Below are 13,102 nucleotides of genomic sequence, written 5' to 3' on the forward strand. Positions count from 1 at the left end.
GTTTATTGTCATGCTCTTTATAAGTACCCTTTGAGCACCAGAAGATTTATCAATTCCCCCTCTTCCCTCCATTTTCTCTGCTCCAGACTGAGTGATCCCAGGTCTTGCAATCTTTTCTTATAAGTCGTGTTTCCTAGACCTCTAATGATTTTTGTTATTCTCTAGTGGCCTCTTTCCAATTTGCCCATCTCTTTTTTGAAGTGCAGTGCCTAGGACTGAACAAAGTACTTCAGATGCCTCACCAGTGCTGTATAGAGAAGATTCCCCTTAACTTGCAAGTGACAGTCCAGTTAATACAGCCCAATATGCTTTTTTGCAATGAGAGAACATTCTTGGCTCATATTCAGCTGATAGTCTGCTATAACCCCATATCCTTTTCTAGGTACTGCAGTCTACCCAGTTGCTCACCAATTTATATTTGTGCATGTGATTGTTCTCTGCTAAATGAAGGATTCCGTACTCATCTTTTTCAAATTTTATTTGATAAATTCTGAAGCATTCCTCCAGTTTGCCCAGGTCATTTTGAAATCTAATCCTATTTTCCCAAGGTATTAACAGCTTAATACAAATGGATGTCATCTGAAAGCATATTATGTTTGTACTCAATTCTGTCCCTCAAATTATTAAGGAAGATATTAAGCACTACTGGACTCAAGATAGACTCCTTGGGAACTCCAATTTATATCTCCTCCCAATTAGGCACTGAACCATTGATGACTGCTCTTTTTAGCATGATGATCGAACCAATTATGCATCAGTCTTATAGTACCTTCATCTAGACAAGGATGGGCAAAATATGGCCTGTGGGACAGATTTGGCCCATGGATAGAGTTTGTCTGGCCCATGATTTGTCCCTCAGCCCAGGTGCTGTCTGGCCTGTGGTGTGTCCCACCAACCCCCAGGTGTGCAGTGAGGCTGGGGCAGCTCCACAGCTGGTCTCCAGTTCTAGGCGGCCTACGTGGCAACGGCTCTATTGCTGGCCCTAGCTCCATGGAGACTGACAGGTACCCGTGTGCATGGCCCTAGCCTCAGCCCCAGGAGGCCCTGCACCTGCTCTGGACTTGCCCTAGGTAAAGTGGACCAGCTCTGGACCAGCTAGGACCTACACACACAGCCTTGACCCTAGCCTGCCTCATACATGCTCTCAGCTGTCCACCCATGATGAGCAGTGGCAGCAGTGTCAGTGGCCAGGCAGAAGCTGCTACCGGGCATGGGAGAAAAGTGACTGCCTCCCCTTCACCACTTCCAGGTCCTTCTTGCAGTGGCCACCCAGAGCCTGTGCCCAGATTGTCCTGTTGCTCCTCCCCACTACCACCACTACCCTACTGGGTGGCCATGAGGCAGTGCTGGTGGAGTTGTGATGACAGAAGATAAGAGTCGCTGGGCAGCCTGCATGTGGGCTTTGAGCAGCTGCAGTAAGAAGGGCCTGGCAGTGGGAAAGGGAGGCAGTTGCTTTTCCCTCATGCCCAGCTTCTGCCATTGCTCATCATGGGCAGGTGAATAGGTCCCAGCTGGTCCAGAGCTGTGCATGCAGGTTCTGGCCTGTTTACTCCAGCCAGGATGAGTATGGAGCTGAAGCCAGGGCTAGGGCCATATGATCAAGGCCCTACACCAGTCTCCATGGGGCTGGAGCCAGCAGTGGTGATAGCCAGAAGGAGCAGCTGCTACCTGGGCTCCCTAGAATTGGAGGAGACACAGGGCAGGTTGGTATTGGGGTTGTGCGCATAGGTCCTGGCTGGTCTGCAGTTGGTATGCTCTGGCAGGGGCAACTCCACAGCAGGTGAGGCAGGACAGTGTTGGGGCTGGGGCTTGTGGTCAGCTGCTGGTGGGGGAGCTGCAGGGCACACGGGCTTCAGGCTGTTGTGGGGGAGGAGGGGGGGACTGACCAGCCTGCAGAAGCTCCCCAAAGTTGCCTATGTGGCCCACAGGCCCAAATAATTGCCCACCCCGATCTAGACTATTTACTTAGCTTACTAATGCGAATGTCATGGGAGAGTGTTGAAAGCCTTGCCAAAGTCGAGGTGAGTCACATCCACTGCTTTTTTCCATTCACAAAGTTTGTCACCTTGCTGTAAAAGGAAATAAGGTTTTTCATGCATGACTTGTTTTTAATGAATCCATGCTAGTTGTTCCTAACCAATCTGGTATCTTCTAGGTGCTCAGAAATAGATTCCTTGATGAATATTTCAGAAGTTGTCCAAGGAACAAGATCAGACCAGCTAGTCTATACTTTCCTGGATCACTCTTTCCATTTCATAAAGATGGACACTATAGTTTCGCTTTTCCAGTTGTCTCAGAACTCATCCAACCTCTAAGAGTTCTCAAAGAGAATGGTTCTGCAATCATTTCAGAGAATTCTCTGAATAGTCATCCAGCTCTCCTGACATGAAATTATCCAGCTTCTCAAAGTAATCTTTCATGTTTTCCCCCTACCTTAGTCTCATTATCTCCTTCCCCTAGCCACACTGCCAACTCCATTCATCATGTGATCTATTGCTGAACTTATTTTGTTCATGGACATGAAGGCGGTAGTAAATACCACAGTCTTCTTTACATCATTCATTACTAGATTGCCCTCTTTGTTATAAGGGACCTCTACTTTCCATTACCTTTCTCTTACTTTTAGCCTACTTGTAGGCTTTTTACCTCCTTTGCTAGCTACAACCTTGATTCATTCCTTGGCTTTCCTGATTTTCTCCTTGCATGTCCATGCATTACTCTTATACTCATCTCTAGTAAAAAGACCAGGTTTCCATTCTTTGTAAAATTCTTTGAGTTTCAGCTTGCTGAAGAGCTTGGTGTCATTGAGTAATAGATTTACACAATCAGATAACAACTTTTCTTACTTTGTATGTTTAGACAATGTTATCATTCCTATAAAAATATAGATGGGAATTCTAGTGGAGAAGACTAAAAGATCAGCAGATTTCTGTTCTTTTCTGATACAGAGTAAAATGGTCAAATCTTCTGTACTGCTCATCCCATGCGTCTACTGCTTGACAAGAAGGGGCAAAAGATAGTAAAACCTCTCTGCTGGTTACATCTTTAGCCTCCTTGCCAAGACTGCAAACCACAGTGACTATTACAGGGAAGTGGAATAAGATTACCATTTATTTCACATAGCCCAAATTGCCAATTTGAGCGGACCCAACGGGATTTAAAATTAGTGAACAAGTAGTAATGAAGCCTAGTTCCAATTAGCCACACTTCATTACACATATTTAAAAATAAACAAGCAGCAGAGCAACAAATCTTATTGATCATTCATATTAGGCTACTCAGTATTATATGTGAATTCATGTTAAGTGGCATTCAAGTTATGGTAATTTGTAAGGTACCACCTTATGTAACAGTAACTTGGCATTTATGATTCCAGACACCTTAAACACTTCCATTTCCCCATCTCTATAGACAGCTGTATAAAGGCCTCCCCCCCTTAAGCAAAAGATACTGTAACTCACTCTACTATCAGTGTGACACCAGCACACAACCACCCAAACAGCTACCTACTCCCTCCATTATTAGTATCCCTATGAACAGCCACCTTAAACTCAATTCCTCCCTGGACTTCCCTGCCTTGTCAACCAAAAACCAGTGACCAGTAATCCCACCAGTAACCTCAGGTACCTAAAACTTAATTAGCAATGACTGAACCTCAGGCAGGTAATCACTACCTAAACTCTAGACATGCTAATTCTCCTACCTCTGCCATAAAGGTGTGTTCAAATCTACATCCTGCCTTTGGGATGGCTTTACTGTTTATAAACTGAAGGTTGTTATAAGCATTTGTTTAACCTTACCAAAAGTGTCATATGTGACAGTACATCTTGGTAGTAAGTTTCTACAGTCTCTGGAGGATGTCTTTTAAAGCCGAAAAGAGTAAATCCATTTCTGTTTTAATACACAGGTTTACATAAGAGAATAAAGGGGGAAAAAACTTGCTATGTAAACAAATTTACATTAAAAAATGTTGATAGCAAAGCTGAATTCAAGATATGCAGGTATATTTCCTGGGTACAGACATTTCTGATTTATTACCAAAGAGAATCTTTTTTCTTAGAAAGGCATAGAAACAGTAGATAAGGTAATAACAGGCTTTTTTTCAGTTATCACAAGAATAGCAGTAGCTCCTGCAGAAATCTGTGTACCAGATGCTCAGATAAGTTAAAGTTATTTTTAAAATACTAACTCTCAACAGATTTCATCGATATAAAATTATTCAAACTTTCTTGAAGAATGACAAAATGTTGGAATTAAAAACCTACTAATATTAATGCTGAGAAGAAAGTAAATATATTTCACCTACCTTCTATGTAACTATAGGCAAAGTACATCAAACTACAGTTGACAAGATCATATTTTGTATTTCTCAGTAAATAAGTCATTAAACTCCCATGAAATAAATTTATACTGGGACAATCTTATGCTGTGTATAACAAATTCACTTGGGTAAATAACTATGTTCACTTAAGTTTAGAGAAACAAGATACTCCTCTCCCAGCTTTCATTGTTGCATTCAAATGGCAAAAAATCCTCTCAAGGCAGAGTTAAGGTCACTCATTCGTTTCTTGTGTTCTTCCATGACATCAACTTCCATGACATCACCTAAGTTCAGACTTAGTGGGAGTGATGGGAGGGAGGGAGTAGCCCCTAGCCTAGGGGTAGACAACTCCCGGCACAGATGCCAGAGTGTGGCACACAAAGGCATTTTGCTTGGCATGCGCACCTTGGGGCAGACAGCAGTGCAGCCCCAGTCCCTTCCCTGCCACAATAAGGATTGGACCCCTTGTGGCTCCCCCACTATCCGCTCCTGGCACACCAACATTTTGCAAGCCAAGTCTGCAGGTGTTCTTGGCACTCTGTCCAAAAACATTGCCAACCCCTGATCTAGCCAATGAGAAGCATATGCAAGTACTTCAGCTGCGTTCACTGTGTTCAGTATAATTGCAGATATGGTGGAGGGATTAACTGGAGCAGCTTTGGAAAGCTGCAATTGTGATGGGAAGTCCATAGCTCTCTGGGGAGTGTGTAAACTTCTCTGCCTGATGTGTGCATGCATGTATGTGATCTCAAAGGAAGAAAGTGCATGTATATTTTGAGAGATCTAGCATGCTTCTTTTCAGCACTGCACCGTGTAGGCTGTGGAAATAGCCAGACACTGGTGTTTCTGGCATGGGAACTGGTTATACTCAGACCGGAGACAAAAGCAGTGCCAATGCTATCCAAAATGGCAGTGCGTGCCACATACAGAAAAGTCACATACCTTTATCTTGTATTTCTTAGTTTTAATAAGTTAAAATTATTTAAATCCAATAGTAGGAGGGGTTTCTTCCAAACATCCTCCATCTTAAAATCAAATACTTGCAAGAAAAAGGGGCTTAGATTGCATGAGCCAGACGGCACTCCCCTCCCCCAAACATACACACAGATCCTGGGATAGGCATGGCCAACAGCAAATGGTAAGACCCGAAAAGGCAAAGAGGCCCAGACACAGCACAGAGGCAGGGCCGCTGTAGACCTAAAATACTGTTTGATTCCACAGGTGCAACCAAAAAATGATATTTTCTATTTATCTTAAGATACATTGTTGTATTCAGTGTGAGGAAGGGGGAAAGGGGAGGAGGAAGGGCCTATGTTTTGAGGGCTATGTTATAATGCCACCAAAAGTTGGAACACTAACACTACTCTTCACTGCAATGAGGCATGACACAATTTTAGAGCAATCTAACCAAGCATATAGGGTGTGTGTGGATGAAAGGGGGACCCCACATTGAAGCAGTGGGTTTTTAAAAATATCGCTTCAATTTAGGGCCTGGTCTGTGGTGTGACTTCTCCTGCACACTGTGTTATGCACACACCTGACTTACCTGCTTCTCTGGCAGTGGGGAGGGGAGGGGGAGCTGCTGATGGATGGAGCGGTCCCTGGGCTGTGGGGAGGGGTGAGGGGAGGGCTGGTGCTTCCCTTCATGGCAGTGGTGCCCCCCCCCTTGGCAGCATTGGGCCCCCATGCAGCTCAGGCAGGCAGGCTCAGGGGGCAGGGGGATATTTCAGACTCACTGGGGTTTTTTCCTCCCTTGGGAGGAGCCTGCCTTCCTGGGCTACTGCCAGGCTACCTGCAGGGCTTCCTGAAGACTTCCTGAGCTGCATGGAGCCCAGTGCTTCACTCTGCGGCTGGTAGGGCAGCATCCTCCAAGGAGTTTTAGTCTACTGCGCCCCAAGTCATTTAAGGTGCATTATGCCACCGAATTTGCTACAGTGGCTGTAATTAATGTGTAATATGCCAGCAAGGCATGCAAACACTGACACCATTACAATGCAAAAGCATTTAGCCCACCTTAAAGTGTCATATACACATGCCCCTCATTTCATCTACACATGGCCATAGAGTCTAGAAAAATTGACCTTTAAACAGAAAGAAGTTTTCCTATGAGCGTGATGTGGTCCCTTAGTTAAACACCACACAGTGGGCAGGAACACAGTCTGAAACAGTTATGTGGACTGTGAATGTCTCCATTCATCTCAGCATGTGTTTTTTATTCCTCCTTCTCAGTGTCAGTAAATGAGCCTGTTAAAAGCATGAAGCATGCCCATTTTCAGCTCTGCACTATATAGTTGGTGCATGCTTCTAGAACATCTGTTCTCAATTCTCCAGAGAGAGGGAAGGTTTCCCCAGATCAAACCTGATGCAGGGAAAGGGTACCCCCCCTCAGATTCCAGCTCTTACAAGAGAGAACAAAAGAAGTTCATCACTTCTGGAAGAGAAGAAAAGCCTAAGATTGTCACATGCGAGGTGAGGAGGTAAATAGGCCAAGCCAGTGGTTCATATACCTTGGTGAGAGTTTTCCAAATTCCCAGCTCATGAGGAACCAGGAAAACTGGCTTAGCGCCCCCCCGCCCTAGAATGGTAAAGGGTAGGTTACATCCCAGTTCATATGCAGAGGAAATAGAATGTGACACTCTCCCAGATCCCTACTTACATGGGGGGAGGGGTGTTCAGATACAATAGAAAGTGGGGATCCCCACACAGATCCCAATTTTCAGAAACATACACACACTCATATACTCACACATTCACATTCAGCTACTCAGCTCATCTAACATGGATACATTAGAGAGACCTTAGGCTACTCTGTACATTCACAGTGTAACCCTCTATTTCATAAAGAAGCTGATGACTATCTTAAAAATTTAACTTCTTTCAGAAGGCTGTGTTTAAATTTTGTTCCCCAAGGGATAGTGGATGCCTTGTACTATAAGGCATACATTTCTGGCATTTGAGATCATTTTATGCATAATCAGAGACACCATCTGATCTCAAAGTGTGCACAGAAAAGTTGGTAGAATTTACCAACCTTAAGAAAAGCTATTTTTGGAAGGCGGTGTCCTGCAAACTGCTTCGTCAAACAAGGCCCTTGGTACATGTTCACCTCCAACAGCTGTAAGTCACTAGAATGTAGTAACCTCTTAAAAAAACATGCTAGGAAAGGGGTAGGCAACCTCTGGCACACATGTCTTGGAGTAGACATCAGGGCAGTTGTGAGGGGCCTGATCCCTGTTGAGGCAGTGCGGCCCCAGTCCCTTCCCTGCCATTCGCCCTGAGGCACATGTGCACCTGCCATCGCCAATAAGCCAGGCAGGGGCTCAGTGGACCCCAGTGCAGCTGCTTGCAGCCAGGACTCCATGGTGGGTGACAGGGACCTGCCCAGAGCCCAGGCCAGCTGTGGCAGGCAACTGGGAGGCTACAAGTGGGTGCACTGGGGTCTGTAGAGCCTCTCTTCAACTCTTTGCTGGTGGCGGGTGCACATATACCTCAGGGCAGACAGTGGAGAAGGGGCCAAGGCTGCACTGCCACAACAAAGATGAGGCCCCTCATGGCTTCCCCATCATCTACACTTGGCATGCCAACATCTTACAAAGTTGAGGCTGCAGGTGTTTTTGGCATTCTACCCAAACAAAAACGGTTACCGACCCCTGTGCTAGGAGATAAACCTCACCTGAAAGGAAACAACTTTTCCAGGGGCTACATGTATGGGGTGCACGTACACCCCCTGAGACTGTCAGTGCACCCCCTGCCAGCTACGCTTCCTGTTTAGCCAGCAGGCAGTGGGGCAGGCAGTAGTACCAGTGCTCCCACTCTGCAAGTGCTGGCCAGGGAGCAGGGCTGCCAACAAAAGCAGTTGTGTCATTTCTGAAAGTGGCTGCAGGACTTCCAGAAGCGGTGCGGCTGCTTCCCCGGTGGGTGAGATTGGCCGTGGAGGGACTCCCCTGGTCACTGACTCAAGAGGCACCAGACACCCATGAACTTTGCCATGCTAAACTATACTGCTTGAATGTGTATGTCTGTCTGTTTTTTAACTGCACTCAGTAAGTATTAAGTTGAACATGTGACCGCCCTAACAAATAAGAACCCTACTCTGCAGAACCTCCTTTTTCCAAGCAAACCAAATTTCAGGACGATCCAAAGAAAGCAGACACTATTAGAGTGTTTAGAAGTGATGACCTTTCAAAAGAAAGGGGTTCTTAACTTTAACTGCAGCAGATATGAAAATGTCTTATCCAAGAAATATTTTAATATAATTTGAATCAGCTTTAAAAATCAATGTACTTACCACTTTTTTAGCTTCTATATTTTGAGAGTCATTTACTTTCTGTTTTCCAAGTTTTTTCACATAATTGTAAACTTCTGAATTATAACATTCAGCTCCATAAAATGCACTGCTCCAACCAGGGTTCCAGCTATTAAAGTCAGTTAGGTTGGGAGGAATAGGGTAGGTATTTTCAGCTGCCTTTATTGTAGTCTCCTCCTCTTGCTCTATATTCTCTTCTGCCAAATCTGGACTGAGAGAATGACCATTGCTTTGTAAACATTTTCCATCTGTTCCTATTTTTAATATAACCTTCTTCAGCTTGGGTTCCTTCTCAAAATTATCTGGTGAAAGCTCATCCAAGTCCATTTCAGTAGGTGATATATTTGTAACAGGCACTATCCCAGTGTCAAAGGCCACCTGTTTTTCTTTTCCTTTAAAAAAGAACAAAGAAAAGAAAAGAAATAGGTCACTTATGGAAGCACATTTTTTTGTTAGATTTAAATGTCATACGTACGAAAGGCAATTTTCATACCACCTGTGCCCTGTAACCAGGGAATTGTAGGTCCGCCAGATAATTTTAAAATGTCAGTTGCCATGACAACCACCACCAGATATTGTAGTCATATTCTCTGTAAACTTGTGTCACCTATTTCTTGTTCTGTTCACCAGCAGTGTGGCAATACTGTCAAATTTATAGTATTTTGTGATTCTACATTGTAAAATGTTCAGGTAAAAAAAGAACAACAAAAAAACCCTGCAAAAATTAAAACCCATTGTTTTAGAAATTTCTGTAAGATGCAACATAGATATACTCTGAACATGTATGGTAGAGAGGTTGCAAACAAAAAAAACCCCATCATAAATACGTCCACACACTAGAAAATAACTTAGCTGTTCTACGGGGGTGTAGGTTGTAGCTGTGTTCGTCTAAGGACATAAAATGCAAAACCTACCAACGCATTTCCAATCCCCCCACCCCCAATTACAACGCCCCACAATAGTACCATCAGCGTTCCTAGATCTTATAGCTGCACCTCCAGAAATATAATACATCTCATCTAGTGCACCAAATGCCCTGATGGAAAATACATAGGAGAGACCAAACAACAACTACGCACCAGAATGAATGCATACCAGAAATCTATTAAAGACAAGAACACCCAAATACCGGTGGGGACAAATGTCTCTCAAGAAAACTACTCTCTCTCCGATCTCTAAATTCTAATCCTCAAAGGGAATTTACAAAACACTTTTCACAGAGGAGCCCATGAACTTCACTTCATCAACATCCTAGATACAAAAAATGTGGACTAAATATAGACACTGGATTTATGACACACTATAACCTGCCTGACATCTGACTCCCCAGGTACCTCTCCACCTGCTGCATTCATCCCACTCCCTCCCCACCACCCACCAGCCTGTCTCTCACCCATTGACTCCTCAATTTACATCTTCACTGACTGGCTTTCTTGCATGCATACAAGCTTCTGCCCTCTTTACTATTCATTCTATCCAGGAAGAGTACACACTACCTGCAGATGCTTCCTCAGCCTGACTAAGGGTTTTTAAACCCAAAAGCTTGCTAAGAAATTTTTTCCCAACTCTTTAATTGGTCTAATAAAAGGTATCAGATTTACCCAAAGAACCTCATCTGCCTTAGCTGCTCTTTTCTGTGTGCTCTTTTCACACACATCCTTCAAGTTCTTTAGTCCATACATAGAGGACCAGGTCACCCATTAGGGTCAAACTGCAAAGAATAATTTAGAAGAGGTCTTTATAGTACCAAATTTACCTTTGCACAGCTTAGTCCTACATGACTTGAGTTGTGCCAGGGCTTCTCTTACAAAAGCTTCTCTGAAGCAACGAAATGGTAGTCAGAGGTTGGTACAAGGTAGGTAAGGTCTACGCTGATCAAATCGCTTCCTTTTTTCTTGGTGCAATCTTTCAGGGTCAAGATTATTCTAGGTTTAGAGTCAAATGACAACACATAACACACAGGAAAGCCTGACTCAGTACATGTTGTCATTTTGAGTCAGCAAAAAGGCTTAATGTCCCATGACACAATGTAATTGTGAATTTATATTTTTTTTCCATTAAAGGCTGACAGACAGTAGAAGATAAACCTTTCTGGTATCACACACCCCCTATCTTTGGCCAGGCAGGAAAATTTCCCCAGATTAGAATGGGATCAGTTTATTGATTCTTTAAATCATAGAGCATGTGCAGTCACATACATGGTTTGAAAGAAATAATGAAGCTTAGGAGCTTTTCAAAATGGATTTTTTGGGGACTGTATTTATGGCTTCTGCAGCAGTTTGATGTCACTCCTTAATAGATCAGCATATTGCAAAGTACAGTTCACTAATTCCTATGATGGAGAATTACATGAACTTCAGTGGAGATAAAAGAACTGCAAAAAAAAGCAGGTATACAACTACATCTTTTTTCTGAGAATAATAATTATTCCTTGCCCTCCCTGCAAGTTAGCCAGGAGAAGAATACACAAGTATGCACACACAAAATATGTCACATCCCATCACCAACACCTTCAGCTTTTCTTTGCATCTTAAATATTTATTTTCTATTTTCCCTAGATGTTTCTGGTTCCATACTTTGAGCTAAGATAGGGAAGTAATAATTGTGCAATACACTGGTAAAACTACTGAATACTATTTATGGCCTAACCTCCCACATTCCCATTTAAATGAATCTTTTTTGACCAGGTACAGAGAGGTCACCACAATAATTGGGCAGAATAGAGAAACTAGGGATGCACCGATAAAGATTTTTTTGGCTGATACCGACATCTGATTATTAACGAGTCATATTGGCCGATACTGGTCTAAACGTCAATATGTAGCCCAGCAACTTGGAGAGCAGCATCTGGCTGCTAAGTCTGGTGGGAGGAATGGGCACGGGGGAGGGAAGGGCTTGCACATCTCCAGGGGAGTCAAGGGGGGGCAAGTGCCCCCCCAGATCTGTGCACGGGGTGAGGATGGGCTGCCTGCTTGGGGCTGAGGGTAGTGCCAGGCTCTTCCCAGCAAAAGAGGTGGCCTGCGCCTATGCTTGGGGTGGGTGGCTATGGTGGTGCTGGGAGTGGGAGCTACAATGTGGCTGCAACCTCCCCGCAGTTCCCACTCACTGTGGGGGCTTTGATCTGCTCCACCTATGCCCCTTCCCTCTCCACCCACCCAAACTTACTAGTTGGATGCAGCTCTCCAAGCTGTCGGGTTGCACTTCTGGCCATGAGCATGCTGCAGCTAGTTTGGTCAGGTACCTGCACACATGCATGCAGCATTTATTGGCGACATTAATCGTCCACATAAGCCAAAAAAAGCTGATTACTGATAATGTCAATTTTCTTTTTATTGGTGCCAATACATTATAGACTGATGTATCAGTGGAAATCTAGGAGAAACTCATGCAACAGGAAACTAAGACAGCCTGGTTTACTTAGCCTAGCAAAACAGAGGCTAAGAGAGGTTATGATTCCCATTTATATCAAAAAGGGTAGAGACCAAGGAGAAAGAAGACCCCTTTGTCCATTTTAAGTTCAAGGAAAAATGGGTACAAACTGGCCATAAGTAAGTTTAGGCTGGGAATTAGAAGTCTTTGGTATGGTAACTGAGTCTCCCTCAATTTTGAGTTCAATTATTGGAAAATGACTGACTGAAATATTTTATAAATAGGCATCTTTAACAATAAATATTGATGGGAAAAGGTGCAGGAAAAAGACAAAGGACAAACTAGTCCAAACAAAAAGGCCTCTGGATATAATCATGGACTGTGGAATATTATTCAGGAGAAGTGTGAGACCAGAAGTTAATGAACCAACATGGGCATACTGAAACTTAGTGAATGAATAAATAAAAAAGATGGACATGGACTACTCAGTGGATTGCCCCTCTTTGGAATCCTTAGAGAAGGAGACTAAAAGAAGAATTCTTAGAGGAAGGTAACTGACCACTCTGCTTCACTCTAGGGCCTCTGTACTTTATTTGTTCACTTCGGGAGAGCTATAATATCATGATACCCTGAGCTGAGTTGCATGTATAACAATCCCTAATGCACCAACATGAAGACATGTATGACCCTGATCTTTTTTTCCCCTTACCTTCCTTCCTTCCTCTGATCTTTGTGGCTCAGCCTTTTCACTTCATCTTTAGATCAACTGTGCTACTTAGCAGAAGCAGACTAGGAAGAAGTAACTTTCTTCAACTTAAAGCTCAGTTAATGAAAGGTACCTGACCAGACTAACTAAATGAAGCCTCAGATCAGAAAAAAAGCCAGATTCCAGAACTACAATCAATATGACTAACCTACTGACCATGATGGATCAGCTACTTTATAATCTGAGATTAATGAACAACCTTTTCTTTCCTATCCTTTTTTCTTCTTTAGTATCTGTCTAATCTCTCAAAGACAGGGAAAGTGACTATCATGCACAACATGGAAAAGGTTGCTTTGACAAAATTTTAAAGGACATTTTCTCTCTGAAGGGATTTAGTTAT

The 13,102-nt window shown here is 43.5% G+C and overlaps 1 protein-coding gene across 1 annotated transcript in view; it reads right to left on the minus strand.

Moving 5' to 3' along the window:
* KNDC1 (kinase non-catalytic C-lobe domain containing 1) overlaps nucleotides 1–13,102 on the minus strand; it is a 145,287-nt gene that overhangs the window by 26,475 nt on the left and 105,710 nt on the right. Inside the window, exon 18 of the mRNA XM_090058721.1 lies at nucleotides 8,610–9,019. Within this exon, the coding sequence (XP_089914847.1) occupies nucleotides 8,610–9,019 (410 nt within the window). The remainder of the gene's footprint in view (nucleotides 1–8,609; nucleotides 9,020–13,102) is intronic.

The sequence above is a fragment of the Crocodylus siamensis genome, chromosome 7 (assembly GCF_052110815.1).
Source record: "Crocodylus siamensis isolate JL-2025a chromosome 7, ASM5211081v1, whole genome shotgun sequence".
Lineage (NCBI taxonomy): Eukaryota > Metazoa > Chordata > Crocodylia > Crocodylidae > Crocodylus > Crocodylus siamensis.